This window comes from Mobula hypostoma, chromosome 3 (assembly GCF_963921235.1).
Source record: "Mobula hypostoma chromosome 3, sMobHyp1.1, whole genome shotgun sequence".
NCBI classification, from domain to species: Eukaryota; Metazoa; Chordata; class Chondrichthyes; order Myliobatiformes; family Myliobatidae; genus Mobula; species Mobula hypostoma.
This window is the reverse complement of record NC_086099.1, coordinates 218,618,363-218,641,439: the sequence shown is the minus strand read 5'-3', so window position 1 is coordinate 218,641,439 and position 23,077 is coordinate 218,618,363. Positions and strand designations below refer to the sequence as shown.

At 41.7% G+C, this 23,077-nt stretch overlaps 1 protein-coding gene across 1 annotated transcript; it reads left to right on the top strand.

Moving 5' to 3' along the window:
• The first annotated feature begins 6,673 nt into the window (after positions 1–6,673).
• On the top strand, positions 6,674–22,816 carry iba57 (iron-sulfur cluster assembly factor IBA57). Its single transcript, XM_063044514.1, has 3 exons — positions 6,674–7,132; positions 16,184–16,527; positions 17,925–22,816. The coding sequence occupies exons 1-3, from the start codon at positions 6,849–6,851 to the stop codon at positions 18,320–18,322; spliced, it is 1,026 nt and encodes a 341-aa protein (XP_062900584.1). The 5' UTR covers positions 6,674–6,848; the 3' UTR covers positions 18,323–22,816.
• The last annotated feature ends 261 nt before the right edge of the window (positions 22,817–23,077 follow it).

Here is a 23,077-nt window from a genome sequence, read left to right as displayed (position 1 = left end):
AAGTGGGTGTGCTCTGTCCTAGAGTTTCCACAGACTGTTTCCAGGCTGTCTCTGTCCCACTTTTCCTCGGCTTCAGACCTTTCCAATCGCTGCTCTGTGTGTGTGTGTGTGTGTGTGTGTGTGTGTGTGTGTGTGTGTGTGTAAGGCCATGTCTGCCCTCTTGTGGCAGTTCAGAATATAACATGAGACACATTCATGTGAAAGGGAACATAGAACATATAACAGTGCAGTGCAGGAACAGACCCTTTGGCTCACAGTGTTATGCCAAACCAATTAAATTAGTATTCCAACGGCCAACTAAACTAATCCCCTCTGCCTATACAATGTTCATATCCTTCCATTTCCCTCACATTCATATGTCCATCTCAATGTCTGTTAAAAGTTGCCTCTTCCACCACCCCAGCCAGTGCATTCCAAGCACCCACCATTCTCTGTGTAAAAAACATGCCCCTCACATCTCCTTTGAAATTACCCCCTCTCATCTCAAATGCATGCTCTCTGGTATTAGACATGTTGACCCCAGGAAAAAAATACAGTCTGTATACTGTATCTATACCTCTCATAATCTTATAAACCTCTATCAGTCTCTGCCATTCAAGAGAAAATAATCCAAGTTTTTCCAACATTCGTTTCTAGTACATGCCCTCTAATTCAGGCAGCATCCTGGTAAACCTCTTTTACATCCTCTCCAAAGCCACAACATCCTTCCTACAATGTCAGAATCAGAACCAGGTTTAATATCACTGGCACATGTCATGAAATTTCCTGTTTTGTGGCAGCAGTACATTGCAGTTCATAATAATAAAAACTGTAAGTTACAATAAGTATATATAAAAAAAATTAAATTAAATAATTAGTGCAAAAAGAGAGGAAAAATACTGAGGTAGTGTTCACGGGTTCAGTGTCCATTAGAAATCTGTTGGCAGAGGGGAGGGAAGGAAGATGATCCTGAAACATTGAATCTGTGTCTTCTGTCTCCTGTACCTCCTGCTTGATGGTAGCAATGACTAGGTGATGGGGTCCTTAATGATGTATGTACGCAATACTCCAGATGTGGCCTAACTAGAGTTAGCTGCAGCATAACTTCCTGACCTTTGAACTCAATGCCTCAAGTAATAAAGGCAAGCACGCCAAATGCCTTCTTAACCACCCTAGTGTAGATCTAGTATAAATTTTGCCGTTAGAAGCCACTTATAAGGTATATTATTTTAAGTGTACTGTTCTCAGATGCATTTTAAATACATTCTAATTTGGCTAAAGAGTAAATTAAAATCATGTAGTCTTCATTTTATGATATCTGATGTATGCCCAATCCATCACAGGAAAAGCCCCACACAGAAAATGCTGGAGGAACTCAGCAGGTCAGGCAGCATCCTGGAAAAGAGTAAACAATCAACATTTCAGACTGAGACCCTTCTTCAATTGAGGACATCTACAAAGAGCACTGTCACAAGAAAGCAGCACCCATCATCAAGGACACCCACCATTCAGGCCATGCTCCCTTCTCGCTGCCGCCATTGGGCAGGAAGTACAGGAGCTTTAGGTCCCACACCACCAAATTCCGTAAGAGTTATTACCCTTCAACTATCAGGCTCTCGAACCAGTATGGATAACTTCACTACATAAGACCATAAGAGTCTGCTCTGCCATTCCATCACGGCTGATCCTCAATCCCACTCAACTCCATACACCTGCCTTCCTGCCATATCCTTTGATGCCCTGACTGATCAGGAAACGATCAATTCAGCCTTAAGTACATACAGGGGCTTGACCTCCACCGCAGTCCGTTGCAGAGCATTCCACAGATTCAGTATTCGCTGGCTATAAAAAATTCCTCCTTACCTCCATTCTAAAAGCTCACACCTCAATTTTGAGGCTGTGCCTCTAGTTCTGGATACCCCCACCATTGGAAACATTCTCTCCACATCCATCCTATCTAGTCCTTTCAACATTTGGTAGGTTTCAATAAGATCCCCCTGCATTCTTCTAAATTCTAACGAGTACAGGCCCAAAGCTGCCAAACACTCCTCATATGTTAACCCCTTCATTCCCCCTGAAATAAATGTCAGCATTGCATTTGCCATCTTTATCACAGGTTCAACCTATAAATTAACCTTCTGGGAGTCTTGCACGAGGACTCCTAAGTCCCTTTGCACCTCTGATGTTTGAACCTTATCCCTATTTAGATAATAGTCCACACTATTGTTCCTTTTACCAAAATGCATTATCATACATTTCCCAACACTGTATTCCAGCTGCCATATTTTTGCCCATTCTTCCAATTTGTCTAAGTCCTGCTGCAATTGCATTGCTTCCTCAGCACTACCTACCCCTCCACCTATCTTCGTATCATCGACAAATTTTGCCACAAATCATTGACAAACGATGTGAAAAGTAGCGCTCCGATACTGACCCCTGAAGAACACCACTAGTCACCAGCAACCAGCCAGAAAAGGCCCCCTTATTCCCAGGCGCTGCCTCCTGCCTGTCAGCTATTCCTCTAACTATGCCAGTATCTTTCCTGTAATGCCATAAGATTTTATCTTGTTAAGCAGCCTCATGTGTGGCACTTTATCAAATGCCTTCTGAAAATCCAAGTAAATGACATCCACTATCTCTCCTTTGTCCACCCTGCTTGCTACTTCCTCGCAACTGTAACTGATTTGTAGGGCAAAAAAGATTTCCCTTTACAGAAACCATGCTGAGTTTGACTTACTTTATCATTAGCCTCCAAGTACCCCGAAACCTCATCCTTAATAATAGACTCCAACACTTTCCCAAGCACTGTGGTTATAATTTCCTTTCTTTTGCCTTCCTCCCTTCTTAAAGAGTGGAATGGCATTTGCAATCTTCCAGTCCTCTGGGACCATGCCAGAATCAAGTAATTCTTGAAAGATCATGACCAATGCACCTGCTATCTCTTCAGCAACCCCTCTTAGGATTCTGGGATGGAGTTCTTCTAGTCACCTTAAGACCTTTGAGTTTGCCTAGCACTTTTTCCTTTGTAGTAGCAACGGTACTCACTCCTGCTCCCTGACACTCACATACCTCTGGCACATTGCTAGTCTCTTTCACATTGAAGACTGATGCGTTAAGTTCATCTGCCATTTCTTTGCCCCCCCCCCATTACTACCTCACCAACATTATTTTCCAGTGGTCCAATATCAACTTTCATCTCTCTTTTACTCTTTATATAACTTTTAGTATCCTGCTTTATAACATTGGCTGGTTTGCCCTCATATTTCATCTTATCCTTTCTTATAGCTTTATTAGTTTCCTTTTGTTGGATTTTAAAAGCTTCCCAGTTATTCAACTTCCCACTCACTTTTGCTACCTTATATGCCCTTTCCTTGGCTTTTATGCAGTCCTCAACTTCCCTTGTCAGCCACGGTTGCCTACCCTTGCCATCTGTAGATATATCTATCCTGCACCTTGTGAACCATCCCCAGAAACTTATCCATCTCTGCTCTGCCATCATCCCCGCCAGTATTCTCCTCCAATCCACCTGGCCAAGCTCCTCCCTCATGCCTCTGTAATTCCCCTTATTCCACTGCGATATATGTGACTTATGCTCCTCCGTCTCCGATTGCAGAATTAATTCATCACATTATGATCACTGTCTCCGAAAGGTTCCTCTACATTAAGCTCCCTATTACACAACACCCAATCTAAGATAGCGTTTCTCTGAGTAGGCCCAGGCATAAGCTGCTCTAAAAAGCCGTCTCATAGGCCTTCAACAAATTCCCTCTCCTGTGATCCGACACCAACCTGATTTTCCCAATCCCGTTGCATACTGAAGCCTCCATCACAATTGTGTCATTACCTTTGTTACGCGCCTCTTCCGGTTCCCGTTCCAATGTCAACCCCACATCTTGGCTACTATTTGGAGGATTATATATGATTGCCATTATGGTTTTTTCTACCCTTGCATTTTGTTAACTTCATGCACAAAGATTCAACATTCTCTGACCCTATGTCACCTCTTTCTAAAGATATAATTCCATCTCTTACCAATAGAACCACACCACTTCCTACACTTCCCATCTGTCCTTTTGATACAAAGTATATCCTTTGATGTTAAGCTCCCAACTGTGGCCTTCTTTCAGCCACGACTCAGTGATGCCCACAACGTCATACCAACCAATCTGTAATTGCACCTCAAGTTCGTCCACCTTATTCTGAATGCTACACACAGTTAAATACAGCACCTTCAGTCCTCTATCCTTCGTGCTTTTGTATTTTGCCTCTGTGATACAATTTAATTCCTTGCTTTGGCTGCATTTGTACCTAATCATTGACTTGTCCTTTCTTACATTTGTGTTACATCCATCATGTATTTGTAAACCCGCTGGCTCGTCCTCAGCTCTCTCATACTGGTTTCCATCCCCCTACCATTTAGTTTAAACTACTCCCAACAGCTCTCATAAACCTGCCCACAAGAATATTGGTCCCCCTCAGATTCAAGTGAACTCGAACTGATTCCACAACTTATGGACTCACTTTCAAGGTCTCTACAATTCATGTTATCAGTATTTGTTTATTTATTTATTTATTTATTTACTGTTTTGTTTGTATTTGTGCAGTTTGTCCTCTTTTGCACCTTAGTTGTTTGTCAGACTTTGATTGTGTGCTGATTTTCATTTATTCTATTGCATTTTTTGTTCTATTGAATGATACAAAAAGATTCACTCTTGACCTGACAGGCTACATGGTTGTGACCTTGCACTTTACTGTCTACTTGTGCTGCACTTTCTTTGTACTGTAACACTTCATTCTGCACTCTGTTGTTGTTTTACCTTGTACCACCTCAATGTACTGTTGTAATGAATTGATCTGTATGAATGCTATGCAAGACAAGTGTTTCTCTGTATCTTGGTACATGTGACAAGAATAAACAAATTTACCTTTGTTGTAACTGTGACTAAGTCACTGGAAAAACTGGAGAAACTGTTGATATGAAATCCTTTATTCATCTTGACAAACAGACACTCTCTCGGAGATGCTCTTGGCAGAGTCTCCCAAGCTCAAAAGTACATCACATTTTCGTCCCCTTGAGCAATGTAGGTGACTCAATACAATTTCAATAGCTACAATGCCATTGATAACTTTGATACTCTGTAATTGATAAGACACATCTGAAGGTTCAAACACCTTTGAGAAACTGATTAACATTAAGAAATATTGAGAAACTCATTAACACAGATATTCTAAAAACTTCTGACGAGAGAGAGAGCCAGGCACCCAACTATTGATAGAGCTATTGATTGACAGATGGAATTTATTGCAGACAAGTGTGATGGGTTGCAACTCAGTAGGACTAAGCAGGGTAGGTCTTACACTGTGAATGGCAGGGCACTGAGAGTGCGGTAAGACAAAGGGATCTGGGAATACAGGTTCATTATTCATTGAAAGTGGTGTCACAGGTAGAGAGGATTGTAAAGAAAGCTTTAGGCACATTGGCCTTCATAAATCAAGGTATTGAGTATAGGAGATGGGATGTTATGTTGAAGTTGTATAAGTCACTGGTGAGGCCTAATTTGGAGTATTGTGTGCAGTTTTGGTCACCTACCTTCAGGAAAGATGTAAATAAGGTTGAAAGAGTCCAGAAAAAATTTACAAGCATGTTGCCGGGTCTGGAGGACCTGAGTTGTAAGGAAAGATTAAACAGGTTAGGACTTTATTCCTTGGAACATAGAAGATTGGGAGGAAATTTGATAGAAGCATACAAAATTATAAGGTGTATAGATAGGGTAAATGTAAGCAGGCTTTTTCAATTGAAGTTGGGTGGGATGAAAACTAGAGGTCATGGGTTAAGGTTAGAAGGTAAAAAGTTTTAGGGGAACATGAGAGGAAACCTCTTCACTCAGGGTCATGAGAGTGTGGAATGAGCTGCCAGCACAAGTGGTACATATAAGGTTGATCTCAACATTTAAGAGAAGTTTGGATAGGTACATGCATGGCAGAGGTATGGCGCAGGTCGATGGGAGTAGGTAGTTTAAATGGTTTGGAACAGACTAGATGGGTCAATTGGCCTGTTTCTGTGCAGCACTTGCAGATTTTCTCATTTGTGTTTCTCTGCAGTACTTTTCTATGACTCTAAGTGACAGTATATGCCTGGTTTGCAAGCTTCTTTGAACTTGTTCACAATGGTGCAGATTACTTAAACCCTTATTTGCCTGTCAGGGTTGATGCAGCCCCACTTCAGCGCCTTAACGTCGGGCTGATGCATATGCAAACGTCTCATGGTTACCATTGCGCAAACTACGTCCCTTAGTCTGTACTTCACCAGTAGCATTGTTTATTTGCAAAGGCATGCCTGTAACTTCAATTTACTCCTTGCAATTTACAATAAGAACTGAAGACTTGTTCTTGCTTGAATTAATACTTGCTATATTCACATAACTCCAGAATACTCCCTACCATCTTTATGACACTAATATTGGACGGTCCCGGTCCCTAATCACATAAATTGTACCTTTTATGACATAGAAACTGCCTGTTGTGACACAAATACGCCATTATTGGACGTTTCGTCACACACTTCAGATTCCGAGCTCACTTTGTCCAAGAACCTCTTGCCTCTATCAAACCTTTATTCCATCACACCCTATTTTTATCAGACGGTCCCTGGATCGCAGACCCTATTTTTATCAGATCTTGTCTCTGTGAGATGTAACCTCGCCGCTCCCCAGCACCCCTGTCCCGTTGCTGTTCGCGTCCTCCCCGAGCCTACGCTTGTTGGCCGGCAGGCGGCGATGTCGCGGGAGCTGCCGCGCCTGTTCAAACGGCGTTGAGCGGAGCCTCAGGAGCCGGTCGTGGGTGACCGGAGGAGGATCTGCGTCTTGGTCATGTTGCTGCCCTGCTTTCGTGCCGGCTGCAGTCGGACGTCGGGACGGCTGCGAGTGCAAGCGGCTGCTCGACAGCTCCCCTGCGCACGGGCATCGTCTCGTCACCGCTGTTACCGCCTCACCCACCGGCAGCTGCTGCGGCTGCGGGGCCCGGACACCGGCGCCTTCCTCCAGGGCCTGGTCACCAATGATGTGGAAGAAGTGGTGAGCAGGTCCCGGGAGGCCCTTTACTGTCACCTGCTCAATCTGCAGGGGAGGACCATGTTCGACGTGATTCTCTACAGGTAGGTGCCCAGGGAGGGAGGAGGGCGAAGGGTTTCAGGGAAAGAAGGTAAGGTTCATCGTCACGGGGAGGCGCAACAACAATGCTTTGTCGCAGCATCACAGGCATGGAGGTTCAGACAACATACACAGAACATAAATTGTGCATGGCAGTGAAGTAAAAGCAGACATCCCACCCTGCAAAAGCTCATTTCAGGGAAGTAGCACCCCGTCCCCCGCAACCCCATTATCCGCCCCCCCCCGGGTCGGCCTCCAAGGGTGTATGTAATACTTTGTTTAGTGATTTTTGTCTAATCTGTAAACCAAGTTGGGTATGTGCAGAAAATGTGACATTAAAATATCTACTTATGGAGTCGTTTTTTTTATTCTATTACAACTTTAAGCAAGTCTACAGGGAGTTTGGCCTCATCACGTAGGACATCAATAGAGTAAGCAGCTAGCCGGCTAGTTTAAATAACATTAGCTATGCTGTTGAACGAATGACACCTGTTAAACTCACCTCAACTTGTCTTTTACACTTTAACCCACCATGGGCAATAGAAAAGGCACTGTTGCAAACAGTGCAGCCAGCAACACTGTCATTATTTTTGAGGTCGACTGTAAAACCTACCCACAGAGAAAATTGATAGGTCTACTTAGCACGAACAGAGACCAGTTAGGATGTTCCCCCTCCAAAAAATCTATTTCTGGGATATTGTATATAATTTGTGGGTGCTAGGAAGCTGCTATCAATATGCAGGAGACTCCTTGAACTTCTGGGAGGGGTGGGATGTCTGTAAGAGGCTGTGCATTGTGGTCTTATTACAGAACATTAAGACAAAATTCTCATGGGGTGGAGTTGTACAGTATGGAAAAGGCCCAGCTCGTGGTTTGCACTTTGGGAGATCTTATGTAAAGGGAAAATTAATACTGAATGATAGTGTAAATATTTAGTGGTATATTGGTCTCTGAAAATGGCCACACAAGTTCATTGGGTGGTAAGGAAGAGGTGTGGTAATATTTCCTTTATTATAAGAGGCACTGAGTTTGAGTTGAATTGTTTCTGGACTCCCCATTATATGAAAGAAGTGGGAGCTTTAGAGAGGCTGTAGAAAAGGGTTATCAGGATGCTGCCCAGATTAGGAGGCATGTGCTAAAAAGAGGTTTTCTCTAGAATGGTGGAGGATTAGGGGAGGCCTGGTAGAAGTTTATAAAAATTATGAGAGGTGTAGACAGTCAGTATCTTTTGCCCAGTGTTGAAATCCCTAACACTAGAAGGGATGCACTTAAGGTGAGAAAGGGAAGTTTTGATGGAGATGTAGCAGGGGTGTTTTATTTTTACATAGAGTGGTGTGTGTCTGGAATACACTGACAAGGGTGGTCAGGGGTCATTTACATTACAGTTGTTTAAGAGACTCTTAGGCAAGTCATAAGACATAGGAGCAGAATTAGGCCATTCAGCCCATTGAGTCTGCTCTGTAATTCCATCATGGCTGATCCCAGATCCCACTCAACCCCATACACCTGCCTTCTTGCCATATCTTCGGTGTCCTGACTAATCTAGAAACTATCAGCTTCTGCTTTAAATATACCCAGAGACTTGGTTTCCACTGCAGTCTGTGGCAGAGCATTCCACAGTTTCACCACTCTCTAGCTACAAAAAAATTCTTTCTTGCCTCTCTTCTAAAAGGTCAGCCCTCAATTTTGAGGCTGTGCTCTCTAGTTCTGGATACTCCCAGCATAGGAAACATCCTCTCCACATCCACCCTGTCTAGTCCTTTCAACATTTGGTAAGTTTCAATGAGATCCTCCTGCATTCTTCTAAATTTCAGTGAGTACAGGCTCAGAGCTGCCAGATGCTCTTCATATGTTAATCCCTTCATTACCAGAATCATCCTCATGAATCTCCTCTGGACCCTCTCCAATGACAGTGCATCCTTTTTGAGATATGGGGCCCAAAACTGCTGATGGTACTCCAAGTGCGGCCTGACTCGTGTGTTATAAAGGCTCAGCATTATCTCTTTGCTTTTGTATTCTATTCCCCTTGAAATAAATGCTCACATTGCATTTGCCTTCTTTACCACAGACTCAGCCTGTTAATTAACCTTCCGGGAATCTTGCACAATGACTTCTAAGTCCTTTTGCACCTCTGATGTAGGAACCATCTTCCCAGTTAGATAATAGTCCGCACTATTGTTCCTTCTACCAAAATGCATTATCATACATTTCCCAACAATATTTATTCTGACACATTTTTGTCTTGACGAGGGGTTCCGGCCCGAAACGTCGACCGATCTTTTCCACGGATGCTGCCCGACCTGTTGAGTTCCTCCAGCGTGTTGTGAGTGTTGCTTTGACCCCAGCATCTGCAGATTATTTTGTGTTTACATTTTTGCCCATTCTTCCAATTTGTCTAAGTCCTGCTGCAATTGCATTGCTTCCTCAGCACTACCTACCCTTCCACCTATCTTTGTATCATCTGCAGACTTTGCCACAAAGCCATCAATTCCATTATGCAAATCACTGACAAACAAAGTAGTGGTCCCAATACTCCCCTAAGGAACATCTCTAGTCACTGACAGTCAACCAGAAAAGTCCCCTTTGTTCCCACTTGCTGCCTCCTGCCTGTCAGCCATTCCTTTATCCATGCCATATCTCTTCTGTAACCCCATGGGATCTTATCTTGTTAAGCAGCCTCATGTGTGGCACCTTATCAGATGCCCTGTAGAAGTCCAAGTAAGTAACATCTACTGCCTCCCCTTTGTCCACCCTGCTTGTTACTTCCTCAAAGAACTCTTAACAGATTTGTCAGGCAAAATTTCCCTTTACAGAAACAATACTGATTTTGATTTATTTTATCATTAGTCACCAAGTACCTGGAAACCTCATCCTTAATAATAGACTCCAACACTTTCCCAAACACTGTTAGGTTAACTAGCCTATAATTTCTTTTCTTTTGCCTTCCTCCCTTCTAAAAGAGTAGAGTGATATTTGCAATCTTCCAGTCCTCTGGAACCATGCCAGAATCAAGCAATTCTTGAAAGATCATGACCAATGCATCTGCCATCTCTTCAGCAACCTCTCTCAGCACTCTGGGGTGTAGTCCATCTGTCCAGGTGACTAGCCCATCTTAAGACATTTGAGCTTGCCTAGCTCTATTTCCTCCTGCTCCCTGACACTCACTGACCTCTGGTCTTCCACAGTGAAGACAGATGCAAAGTACTCATTAAGTTCATGTGCTGTTTCGTTGTCCCCGATTACTACTTCACCGGCATAATTTTCCAGTGGTCCAATATCAACTCTCACCTCCCTTTTACTCTTTTTTTAAATTAATTTTTTAAGTGCATTTCCACAGTGAAACTACAAAGAAAAAACCAACAAAATGGAGATTTATACAGTGCGAAACAAACAAATCCAATATGTAATTCATAACAATAAGAAAAAGCACCCAAAAGAGAATTATGTAAAATTAGTATCCACCCCAACCTCCCACTGGAAAAAAAACCCAGGCCAACCACTTCTGCATATACGAGAAAAAAAATTAATCAGAGCATTCAACCCCAGAGAATTGTAAATATATATAGAAAAAAGAAAGTAGCAGAGTTGAAGTGGGTGGCAACCGGGAGATCCTGTCTTTTTGTGGCGAGGTAAAAGGCCAGAGTGGAGAAATGAAGAAGAGGGAAGGGATGGGGGATAGTACTAGAAGTTGATGGTCATATCACCAGGATGGAGGCTACCTAGACAGAACATGAGATGATGCTGCTCCAACTTGAGAGTGACCTCATCATGGCGGAAGAGGATATGTCTGAATGGGAAGGGGGATAGGAACTGAAATAGTTGGCCACCAGGAAATCCCACCTATTGTGGGTGGAGCTGAGGTGCTTGTCAAAGCGATCCCCAATCTACTTTAGGTCTCAGCAATGTAGAGGCCGCCACATCGGGAGCGCTGGAAACTAGACGCCCCAAACAGATTTGCCAGATAAAGTGTTGCCTCACCTGGAAGGATTGTTCGGGGCCCAGGATGGAGGTGAGGGAGGAGGTGAATGGGCAGGTGTAACACTTCTACTTGTTGGTATAAGTGCCAGGAGGGTAATTAGTGGGGAGGGGTGAATGGATGAGCGAATCATGGAGGGAGCGATCCCTGTGGAGAGTGGGGGGGTGGGGAGAAAGATAAAGATGTGGTTGGATCCCATTGAAGTTGCTGAGACTGATGCGTTGGATGCAAAGGCTTATGGAGTGGTAGATAAAGACAAGAGGAACTCCATCCCTGTTAAGGCAGTGGGAAGATGGAGTGAGTGCAAATGTTTGGAAAATGAGGGAGATGCAGGTGAGGGCAGCATCAATGGTGAAGAGAAGGAAATCCTGCTCTCTGAAGAAGGAATCTTGTTCTCTGATGTCCTGGAAAAGAAAGCCTCATTCTGGGAATAGGTGTGGCAGAGATGAACAAACTGAGAAAAGGAAATAGCGTTCTTACAGGAGACGGTGCGAAGAGGTATAGTAAAGATAGTCGTGAAAAGAGGTGGGTTCATAAAAGCCATTGGTAGACATTTTGGCCCCAGTGATGGACACAGAGATCGAGAAAGGAGAAAGTGATGTCAGAAATAGACCAAGTGAATTTAAGGGCAGCTTGGAAGTTGGAGGCAAAGTTGATGAAATTAATGAGCTCAGCATAGGTTATTGAAGCAGCACTAATGCAGTCATCATTGTAGCATGGAAAGAGTTGGGTAGCATTCCAGAGAAGGCTTGAAACGTGGACTGTGCTACATGGACAACAAAAAGGCAGGCATAGCTGGGGCCTACTCATGTGCCCATGGGTACACCACGAGTTTAGAGAAAGTGGGAGATGCCAAAAGAGAAATTGAGGGTGAGGACCAATTGTGCCAGTCAGAAGTGGTTGGTGGTGGATGAAAACCAGTTGCATCTGTTTGTCAAGAAAGAAGCAGAGCTTTAAGGCCTTAATGGGGGATAGAAGGGTATAAGAACTGGCCGTCTATGGTGAAAATGAGGTGATTGGGGCCAGGGAATTGAAAGTTGTTGAGATGGAGAGTATGTGAAGAGTTGTGGATGTAGGTGGGAAGGGACTCAACCGGAGTGGGGGTGGGGGTGGGGATAAAATGGAGTATGCGGACACAAATGCAGTGAGACAGGAGCAGGCAGAAACAATGGGCCTCCCTGGACAGTTAGGTTTGTGGATCTTGGGTAGGCAATAGAAACGAGCAGTGTGGGGTTGGGGTGAGGGAATGATGAGGGCTGTGGATGGGAGATGAGGTTGATGGTGTTGGAGACAATTCCCTGAGTGGGGTCCTTTTTCGATGGATAAGTCAGAGGAGGTATCTGAGCTGAAAGATATTTGGTGTTATGCCACCCATTTTAAGGCCCAACATCATAAACCCAAGGACTTGTTCCTGTGCCATGATGTTCTATATTTTGCCAATTAGGGTGAAAACCAAGATTACAGATGGTGAAATCTGGACCAAGAACAAACTGCTGGAGGAGCTATGTGGGTCAGATCAGTTGAGGCATAGTGCAGGATCTCATTCTGAAATGTCCACACAATCTCTGCCTCCACAGATGCTGGAGTCATACAGCACGAAAGCATGTCCTAAGGCCCAATTGGTCCATGTTGACCAAGATTCCCATCCAGGCTCATTCCTTCTGCCTGGTGGAAGAAGGGAGAAGAGAGAATGTCTGAGGTTTCTGATTATGCTGGCTGTTTTACAGAGGCAGTGAAAAGTATAGACAGAGTTCATAGAGGGGAGGCTGGTTTCTGCACCTCAGCACAACTCTGCAGTTTCTGGTAGTGCTCTTCATTACTTGTATCAATAATACAAATGGGGCTACTGCACAGGATCGGAAGAAGCTACAGGAAGTTGTAAAATTAGTCTGCTTCATCTTGAGTACTAGCATCTGTAGTATCCAAGATATCTTCAAGGAACAGTGCCTCAAAAAGGCAGCGTCCTTTATTAAGGACCCCCATCACCCAGGACGTGACCTCTTCTCATTGTTACTGTCAGGAAGGAGGTACAGAAGACTGAAGACACGCACTCAGTGATTCGGGAACAGCTTCTTCCCCTCTGCCATCCAATTTCTGAATGGACATTGAACCCATGAACACTACCTCACTTTCATTATTTCTGTTTTTGCACTATTTTTAATTTAACTATTTAATATACATATACATACCCAGGGCTAAAATGGCTAGCACGAGAGGGCACAGTATTAAGGTGATTGGTAGTAGGTAGAGAGGAGGCGTTAGGGGTAAGTTTTTTATGCAAAGTGATGAGTGCGTGGAATGGGCTGCCGGCAGCGGTGGTGGAGTTGGATACAAAAGGGTCTTTTAGAGACTTCTGGATGGGTACATGGAGCTTAGAGAAATAGAGGGCTATAGGTAACCCTAGGTAATTTCTAAGGTAAGGACATGTTCAGCGCAGCTTTGTGGGCCGAAGGGCCTGTATTGTGCTGTAGGTTTTCTATGTTTCTATCTACAGTTGAAGTCAGAAGTTTACATACACCTTAGCCAAATATATTTAAACTCAATTTTTCACAAGTCCTGACATTTAATCCTAGAAAACATTCCCTGTTTTAGGTCAGTTAGGATCACTATTTTAAGAACGTGAAATGTCAGAATAATAGTAGAGGGAATGATTTATTTCAGCTTTTATTTCTTTCATCACATTCCCAGTGGGTTAGAAGTTTACATACACTTTGTTAGTATTTGGTAGCATTGCCTTTAAATTGTTTAACTTGAGTCAAGCGTTTTGGGTAGCCTTCCACAAGCTTCTCACAAGAAGTTGCTGGAATTTTGTTCCGTTCCTCCAGACAGAACTGGTGTAACTGAGTCAGGTTTGTAGGCCTTGCTCACACACGCTTTTTCAGTTCTGCCAACAAATTTTCTATCGGATTGAGGTCAGGGCTTTGTGATGGCCACTCCAATACCTTGACTTTGTTGTCCTTGAGCGCTTTTGCCACAACCTTGGAGGTATGCTTGGGGCCATTGTCCGTTTGGAAGACCCATTTGCGACTGAGCTTTAACTTCCTGGCCGATGTCTTGAGATGTTACTTCAATATATCCACATAATTTCCTTCCTCATGATGCCATCTATTTTGAGAAGTGCACCAGTCCCTCCCGCAGCAAAGCACCCCCACAACATGATGCTGCCACCCCCATGCTTCACGGTGGGGATGGTGTTCTTCGGCTTGCAAGCCTCACCCTTTTTCCTCCAAACATAACGATGGTCATTATGGCCAAACAGTTCAATTTTTGTTTCATCAGACCAGAGGACATTTCTCGAAAAAGTAAGATCTTTGTCCCCATGTGCACTTGCAAACTGTAGTCTGCCTTTTTTATGGCGGTTTTGGAGCAGTGACTTCTTCCTTGCTGAGCAGCCTTTCAGGTTATGTTTTACTGTGGACATAGATACTTGTCTACCTGTTTCCTCCAGCATCTTCACAAGGTCCTTTGCTGTTGTTCCGGGATTGATTTGCACTTTTTGCACCAAAGTACGTTTATCTCTAGGAGATAGAATGTGTCTTCTTCCTGAGTGGTTTGACGGCTGCATGGTCCCATGGTGTTTATACTTATGTACTATTGTTTGTATAGGTGAATGTGGTACCTTCAGGCGTTTGGAAATTGTTCCCAAGGATGAACCAGACTTGTGGAGGTCCACAATTTTTTTTCTGAGGTCTTGGCTGATTTCGTCTATAAACTTCTGACCCACTGGAATTGTGATATAGTCAATTAAAAGTGAAATAATCTGTCTGTAGACAATTGTTGGAAAAATTTCTCATGTCATGCACAAAGTAGGTATCCTCAACGTCTTGCCAAAACTATAGTTTGCTAATATGAAATCTGTGGAGTGGTTAAACAATGAGCTTTAATGACTTCAACCTAAGTGTATGTAAACTTCTGACTTCAACTGTATATACTTATTGCAATTGATTATTTTTTTCCCTATTATCACGTATTGCATTATACTGCTACTGCTAAGTTAACAAATTTCGTGACATATGCTGGTGATATCAAACCTGAATCTGATTTGAGTGAGGATAACGAATCCAATTTATCGAAGTTTGGTGTTGATGCTGAGTAGTAGAGTGAGATGTGAACAGGGTGTGGAGAGGCTTCAGAGTGATATAGATGGGCTAAGGGACAAAATAGAAAAAAATTAAGTAGTTTAAGTTTGAAAAATACTGATTTTCATTGGGACCTGGGTGTCTGTGCAGATGAATCCTAAAAGGTTGACAAACAGGTATAGCAACCAGTTAGGAGGCAAATAGTACATTGGCCTATGATGCAAAAGGATTTAAGTTTTAAAAAAAACCGTGGAGATGCATAATGCAGTAACACAGATGGTGAGAGTCCACCTGCAATTTGCATTCAAGTTTAATATTCCTGCCTAAGGTAGGATAGAGGGTAGCAAAAGTGTTTATTGGGTTGTTTTCTGGTATGGGGGTGGTGATGGGTTTGGCCTATTATGAGTAGCTAAACAAACTAGGCTTCCATTCTATAGCAGAATGAGAGGTGATCTCACGGGAATTGCAAAGTTCTTATGGGTTGACACAGGGTTGATGTTTTCCCAAGCTGTGCTAGCTAGGATGGGGGTCTTCAAAGTTCGATCAGCATTAGAATGTTCTCTTTTTTTGGGGGTTAACAGCATCTGCAGTTTTGTATTTTTATTTTTCACTGACATGAGAAGAGTTGCTTTGCCCTTTACCCAAGAGAGCTATAACATTTCAGTTGCTGAGTAAATTCAAAACAGCTTTTTGGATATTAGGGAACTGAGAGAGATTTAGTACATGGAAATGATGCTGGAATGAATGATCAGCCATGATATTGAATGTGAAAGACCAAATGATTTCCTTCTGTTGACCTAATACATTTTGCAGTCCTGTTCCTACATGGTTTGCCTCTTTTTAATCAAACTGATGTGTTTTACACTCATTAAAATTTAAATCAATTTAAATTAATTTGAAAATGTTCTTCATGCCTTGTGGAATAAAGAATACAAAATCTGTTGCAAATTAGTAGTGTTCTTTGTGACAGAATGAATTATTCTCTGCTTTTTGTATTCTAGGTTGCATACAAGCCAAGAAGAGCCAACCCTCCTTGCAGAATGTGATGCCACGTTGCTTGATGATGTTCAGAAACACTTGAAAATATACAAGATTAGAAGGAAAGTGGATATTTCCCTTTGCCCAGATCTTTCTGTGTGGGCAGTACTTCCATCTGGACACTCAGTAGATACCAGCAGTAATTTAGAAGTAAATGGAAAGAAGGTACTGGTGTGTACACAGGATCCTAGAACTGATGCCATGGGATGGCGGTTGGTATTGAGCAATACTAACAATCCATTGGACATTGTCCCTGAAAGTCATCTAGGTGATATCCAGGACTATCATAGACATCGGTACAAAATAGGTAAGGAGTAATCTTGTGTCCCAAACTGAAATTGTTCTGTACTCTGCTAAGAGACCTTGAAAATTTGTATATTTTTGTATTTGGCATTGGTGCCTTACACATTTACAGGCATAACGATCATATTCTCTCAGAATGAGTGGATTATTTACTAAAGAGGTTGCAGTTATGTGGATGGAAGGATTCCCTATTGCAGGTGAGTAAACTACAGGCTATGAATAAGAAGGGAGAAGACTTCTTATTCATGGCTAAAATGAGTGTTGAGTTGAACAGCAAAATTCATTTAATTGGATTTCAAACAAATAACAAAGAAAGCATTGAACTGTTCCAACAAGAGTGAAATGAAGGAAGATGCTCTAATGGAGCATACATAGAATGATGGACCATTTCTGCTGAATGGCCTCTACAACGTGTAATATTCTGATGTTCTATTTAATTAGCAAAAGTTGAAGTCTCAAATATACTGATTACTTATGAAAATCCCAATAAAATCCTGAAATAAAAACCCAGCAGATCAGGCAGCATATGTGGAAAGAGAGAAAGTACCAAAAAAGGCCTAAAAATACTCAGCATTTTTTTGTTTTTATTTTAGGTTTTCAGCAGTTGGAGTTTGATTTTCTGCAGAAAAGAAATGAGAGTTGATGCTCAGAAACTGAGATGTTAACATTATTTCTCTTTCCACAGGTGCTACCTTCCTGCTGAATAGCATTTCCTTAATTTTCTCCCATTTAAAGCAATAGTTTTGTCTATGGTGTAGTTATTTCAATAGTAGGTGAACAATCCTTCAATTAGTTTGTTTTTGAATTGGGCTCAGTAAGCTAAATTAACAATATTTGTCTGGGAATGTAAATATAGAGTTGTGAAAGGAGGCAAAAGGCTTGAAATGAATTGCATTCCTGCCGATGTTGTCAAAGATCACAACCCCATAAACGGGATGCTTTTATTAGCCTTCTTGCTGAGTGACTTGGAAGAGTGTGTTGAAGAAACATTTCTATTAATCATCAGGCTTGACTCAACATGGTACTAAAAATGGCACTGGGTCTCTGCAAAATGTGGTGATAGTGTAGATCCTTCTGCTTTACTGAGCATAGTGTTAAGATGTATGACAAGGCTGTGCTGTACTTTGTTTATTTTGATGCTTATTATGCCATGTGCGAGGACATTCTGACAAGCAGAATGAATTCCATGCATTTTAAGGAAATGAGCAATTAAGAAGTTGCACCATTTGTTTACATCTAGCCGAAGGGATCTATAAATTAGTGTTCCTCAGGTGAGAACATTTGGCAGATAATACTAATCTATTGAAGATGGGTAGGAATAAGTTGATATTATTTGAATATAAATTTGAACTGTACATATTAGGATAGGCAATAATATATGCTTTCTTTTCTTTATCTAAGGAATTGCTGAAGGTGTGAAAGACCTTCCATCTGGAGAAGCAATACCTCTGGAATCCAACCTAGTGTACATGAATGGGATTAGCTTCACCAAGGGCTGTTATATCGGGCAAGAGTTGACAGCTCGGACTCACCATACAGGAGTAATAAGGAAAAGGTTGATGCCAATCCAAATGGACAACTCTTTGCCTCCGGGCAATATTCCTGAAAAAGCGCAGATTGTTTCTGAATCTGGAAAGTTGGCTGGAAGGTTCAGGAATTATGAGGGTGATGTTGGTTTAGCCTTGATCCGACTTACCTATGCAAATGAACCTCTTCATGTGTTCACATCAGGTGATGTTCGTGTACAATTGACAGCGTCAATGCCAAATTGGTGGCCGAACAACGAAAAGAATAAATGAAATATATATTTGTACTGAACATCTACATTTTGTGTAAAACTATTTTCTTAAACAAACTTATGACCAAGTGTTTTGTGTAATTTTTCATTTCCTTTATTTTTCACAATCAAGTTTAATATCATTGGCATACTCTGTTGTGAAATTGTTTTGCAGCAGCAGTACATTGCAATACATAATAAAAGCTCTAAATTACAAAAAAAAATTAAAGAAAATTAAATAAATTAAGTAGTGCAAAATAAAGGAAAAGCAATACTGAGGTAGTGTTCATGGGTTCAATGTCCATTCAGAAATCTGATGGTGAGGGGAAGAAGCTGTTCCTGAAACGCTGAGTGTGTGTCTTCAGGCTCCTGTACCTCCTCTTTCATGGCATATTCTGGGTGATTTTGGTCTGTAATGATGGATGCTGCCACCTTTGAGGCATTGCCTTTTGAAGGTGTCTTGGATGCTGGGAAGGCTAGTGCTAATGATGGAGCAGGCTGAGTTTACAACTTTCGGGGGCTTTTTCTGATCCTGTGCAGTGGCCCCTGTATATCAGATGATGATGCAACTAGTTAGAATGCTTTCCACGGTACATCTGTACAAATTTGCAAGTGTCTTAGGTGACATACTAATTTTCCTCAGACTCCTAATGAAATGTAGCTGCTGCCATACCTTCTTTGTAATTGTAAATGTTGGGCCCAGGATAGATCCTCAGAGATGTTAACAGCCAGGAACTTGAAACTACTCACCCTTCCCACTTCTGATCTCTTAATGAGGGCTGGTGTGTTCCCTCAACTTCCCCTCCTGAAGTCCAAAATCAATTCTTTAGTCTTACTGACTTTGAATGTCACCTTTTTTTAAATCCCTGTTAATAGTTTGCATATATTTTGTGGTGGATGTGCATGTACAAGAATCTTACTCATTTCCACCGGAACCTGATTTAAGCCTAGACGAAGCATTTGCTTCCAGTTCTTGTTGAAGTATATTTCTTTTAATATTAAGTATTTACATTTTTTTCCCAGACAGACTCGCCTTCATTTGGTATTTCCAATAATGGACCACTGTAGACTTTGCAAATGCTCTTGTGTAGGGAATTCTGGAATTTGGGCCAAATGGTAATCAATTTCCAAGTCAGTATTCTTTGTGACTTGGAGAACCTGCAGCCCTTGTTAAGTTGTATAAGGCAGTATTCTTGCATAGTTACGCATTATCCACTCTAAGTATTTTCCGATAATACAGTGTCCAGTGCTAGACAACATTTTGGGGTAGATTTAATTTGGAGCATCCCTAACTGCATGCTCCTTAATTTGAATAATAATCACCCATATAATATCCGTCAAATACATTCATAAGGTATAGGATGAGATCTTTTCCTCTGTGTTCCAGTGAGAATAAACCCAGTCTATCTAATCTCTCATTATATCTGCAGCCCTCCATGGTTGATCTTTTCTGCGCACTATCTATTGCTACCACATTCTATAGTATGGTGACCAGAACTGTACACATACTCAGTGTGGTGTAAACCAATGTTTTGTACAGCTGCAATATGACATCCCAATTGTTATCCTCACTGCCTCAGTCTATGAACACAAGTATACTAAATGCCTTTTTCACCACTCTGTCCATCCGTGTTGCCACTTTCAGAGAGCTGTGGACTTCCATCCCAAGATCCCTCTGTATGCCAACACTTCTATAATCCCTGCTTTTTCCTCTATATGACCTGCCAGAATTTGACCTCCCAAAATGCATTATCTCACTCTTGTGTGGATGAAATTCCATTAGCCACTGCTCTACCCATTTTCCAACTGACCTATGTTCTACCTTTGCATCTATTACTCTAATTTGCATGCAATTTGCATACCTACCACTTTTACCACCAACATTTGCACCCAAGTCTCATGTATATTGGAAACATCAAAACCCAGGCAACAGTCCCAGTTGTTCATCACTTGTTACAGATTTAGAACATACAACAGTACAACACAGCACGAGCCCCTAGGCCCATAACATTGTGCAGACCTTTTAATGTACTCAAACTAACCCATGAGATCAATCTAAACCTTTGCTCTCACATAGCCCTCCATTTTTCTTCCATCCATGGCCTATGCAGGATTCTCTTAAATGTTCCTAATGTATCCGCATCTACCACCACCACTGGCAGGGCATTCCATGCACCCACCAATCACTATTTAAAAATCTTGCTTCCGACATTCTCCCCCCACCACTCCCATTTGCTCCAATCATCTTAAAATTATGCACCTCATATTAGCCATTTCTAAACTGGGGAAAAGTTTCTGGCTGTCCGCTCTATCTGTGGCTCTTGCACATCTTTTGCCCTCTTATACACCTCTAGCAAGTCACCTTCCATCTTTCTCCATTTCAAACAGCAAAGCCCTAGTTTACTCAACCTATCTTCATAAGACATGCTTTCTAATCCAGGCAACATCCTGGTAAATCTCTGCACTCTCTAAATCTTCCACATCCTTCCCATAATGAGGTGACTAGAACTAAACACAATATTCCAAATGTGCTCTAACCTGAGTTTTATAGAGCTGCAACATTACGGCATGGCTGGTAAACTCAGTCCCCTGAGTAATTAAGGCCAACATGCCATATGCCTTCTTAACCACCCTATCAACTTGTGAGGCAACTCTGAGGGATCTATTTACACCCTTCCACTACTACCTTGTGCCTTCTATCACCAAGGTTTACAGCAAGGCTTTGTCAGAATCAGATTTAGTATCACTGATGTATCTCGTGTAATTTGTTGTTTTGTGGCAGCAGTACATTGCAATACATAATAATAAATTTTAATAAGTATATACAAAAGTACTGTGCAGAAGTCATGGATACATATATAACTAGAGAGCCTAAGATGTTTGCACAGCATTGTTAGTAATTTTATGTATTGCACTGTACTGCCATAAAAAATAACAAATTTCAGGATATATGTGTGAAATGATGAACCTTAAGAGTGGGAAAGAGCAGGGAGAGGGAGCGGGAAGCATTAGAGAGGCATTCCATAATCAATAAACAAATTGCTTGGCATCAAATGACCTTGTCTGGTGTCAGGGCTGGGTGTGTCTGTAACCATGCCATCCATTTGCTCTGGCATTCCTCTGCCATCTGTCCCACACCCCTTCTGCAGTGCTCCACCCTCGCCATTCCCAACATCCTTTACTATGTATGTGTGTGTATATATAAAAAAGACTTTTGAACAGTACTGTATATATGTGAAAAATAATGCAAATAAGAGAGAGAAAAAATACTGAAGTGTTCATGGGTTCATTATCCATTCAGACATCTGAAGACGGAGGAGGAGAAGCCATTCCTAAAACATTGTGTCTTTAGGCTCCTGTACCACCAGCTCAGTAGTAGCACTGAGAAGAGGGCATGTTATTTGCTGCCTTTTTGAGGCAACACCTTTCAAAGGTGTCCTGGATGTTGGGGAGGCTAATGCCCATGATGGAGCTGGCAGAGTTTACAACTTTATGCAGCTTTTTCCGATCCTGTGCAATACCACTTCCTTATCAGAATATGATACCTAATAGTCGATGTGAAGAATACAAAGCAAATTTATAAATGGTGCATAAACATTACTGTGGATTAAATTTTACCCAATTGCCTTTTTTTCTGTAGAAAATATTTCATGACTAACTGTGACCACTTCAGTTTCTAGTCGAGGTCACTGATTTTATTCTTCACCTACAGTAAATAAAACTTGAATACAAAATCAAGCAGATTCTAACATTTGAAGACTCCTGACTTAAATGTGATTTCCAAGATTAAAAGTCTGATGCAAAATACTGTTAGTCTCCCTTGAAACCAACTAATAATACAACTTTGTACATTGAGTTTTCTCATGGCCATTTGATAGTATTGAGTGTTTTAGCAGTCTTTGTGAAAGTATCTTTTCTACATTACAAAAGTGAGATTTTCTAGTGCTTGATACCTCAATAAGATAATGCTGGAAATGCTCACTCACAAGCTCGGAAGGCTAACTGTGTTCTAATCAGAGGTGTTCAACAAAATGGTTACCAATCTGCATGCACCCCAATGTTTACAAAGTTGCCTGGTTTAATAGATTAATGACACTGCTTTAAAGGGAAGGAATTTTCCTTGATCTTGTGCAAAATTCATCCTTTAACCAATGTCTAAAAATAAATATTTTGGTCACCATTATACACAGCAAGTTTCATATACCAGTATTTAGATATCCTGACTCTATGCACAGCTTCATGCAACATGCCAATAGGTAAGCTACTTTGAGTGTATTTATCCATCCATCTCTGGAGACCTATATCTCATACCGCGACAAACACAATCCATTTTGGACCCCCAGGTGAAATGAAAAAATTAATTCTTTGTCTCATATCCTGCTCCAGCCCTTCAGCAACCACCCAACTCTATCTAACATTGCTCTGCTCAATTTACCAGCTGATCAATACTGTTCTTGGCATTAGACACTGGGTCTTGTGTAATAGCCTCTCAAATACATAATTGAAGATGAAACAAGTGATTTTCACACATGAAGATATTGAATTGCTTCCTTCAATAAATGAATATAATGTCCTGATTGTTACTGTATAGTTTATGCGTAAGTTATAGGTGTGTATTTTTCTGTTCTGGTGATATTGCTGTTCTCGGTTTTGCATACCAGGTCTCCTGCTCAGTCACTCTGTGGGGGCTCTTTATGGGAACTCCATGGGATCATGTGAACAGTAGCTGTTCTAGTACCCATATTCTGTAAATAAATTAAAAACGGGTTTGGATGCT

Coding starts and splice junctions, on each gene's coding strand:
- iba57 (XM_063044514.1), top strand. CDS start 6,849: ATGTTGCTGCCCTGCTTTCGTGCCGGCTGCAGTCGGACGTCGGGACGG. Junction 7,133..16,183: donor TTCGACGTGATTCTCTACAG/GTAGGTGCCCAG, acceptor TTTGTATTCTAG/GTTGCATACAAGCCAAGAAG. Junction 16,528..17,924: donor TAGACATCGGTACAAAATAG/GTAAGGAGTAAT, acceptor TCTTTATCTAAG/GAATTGCTGAAGGTGTGAAA.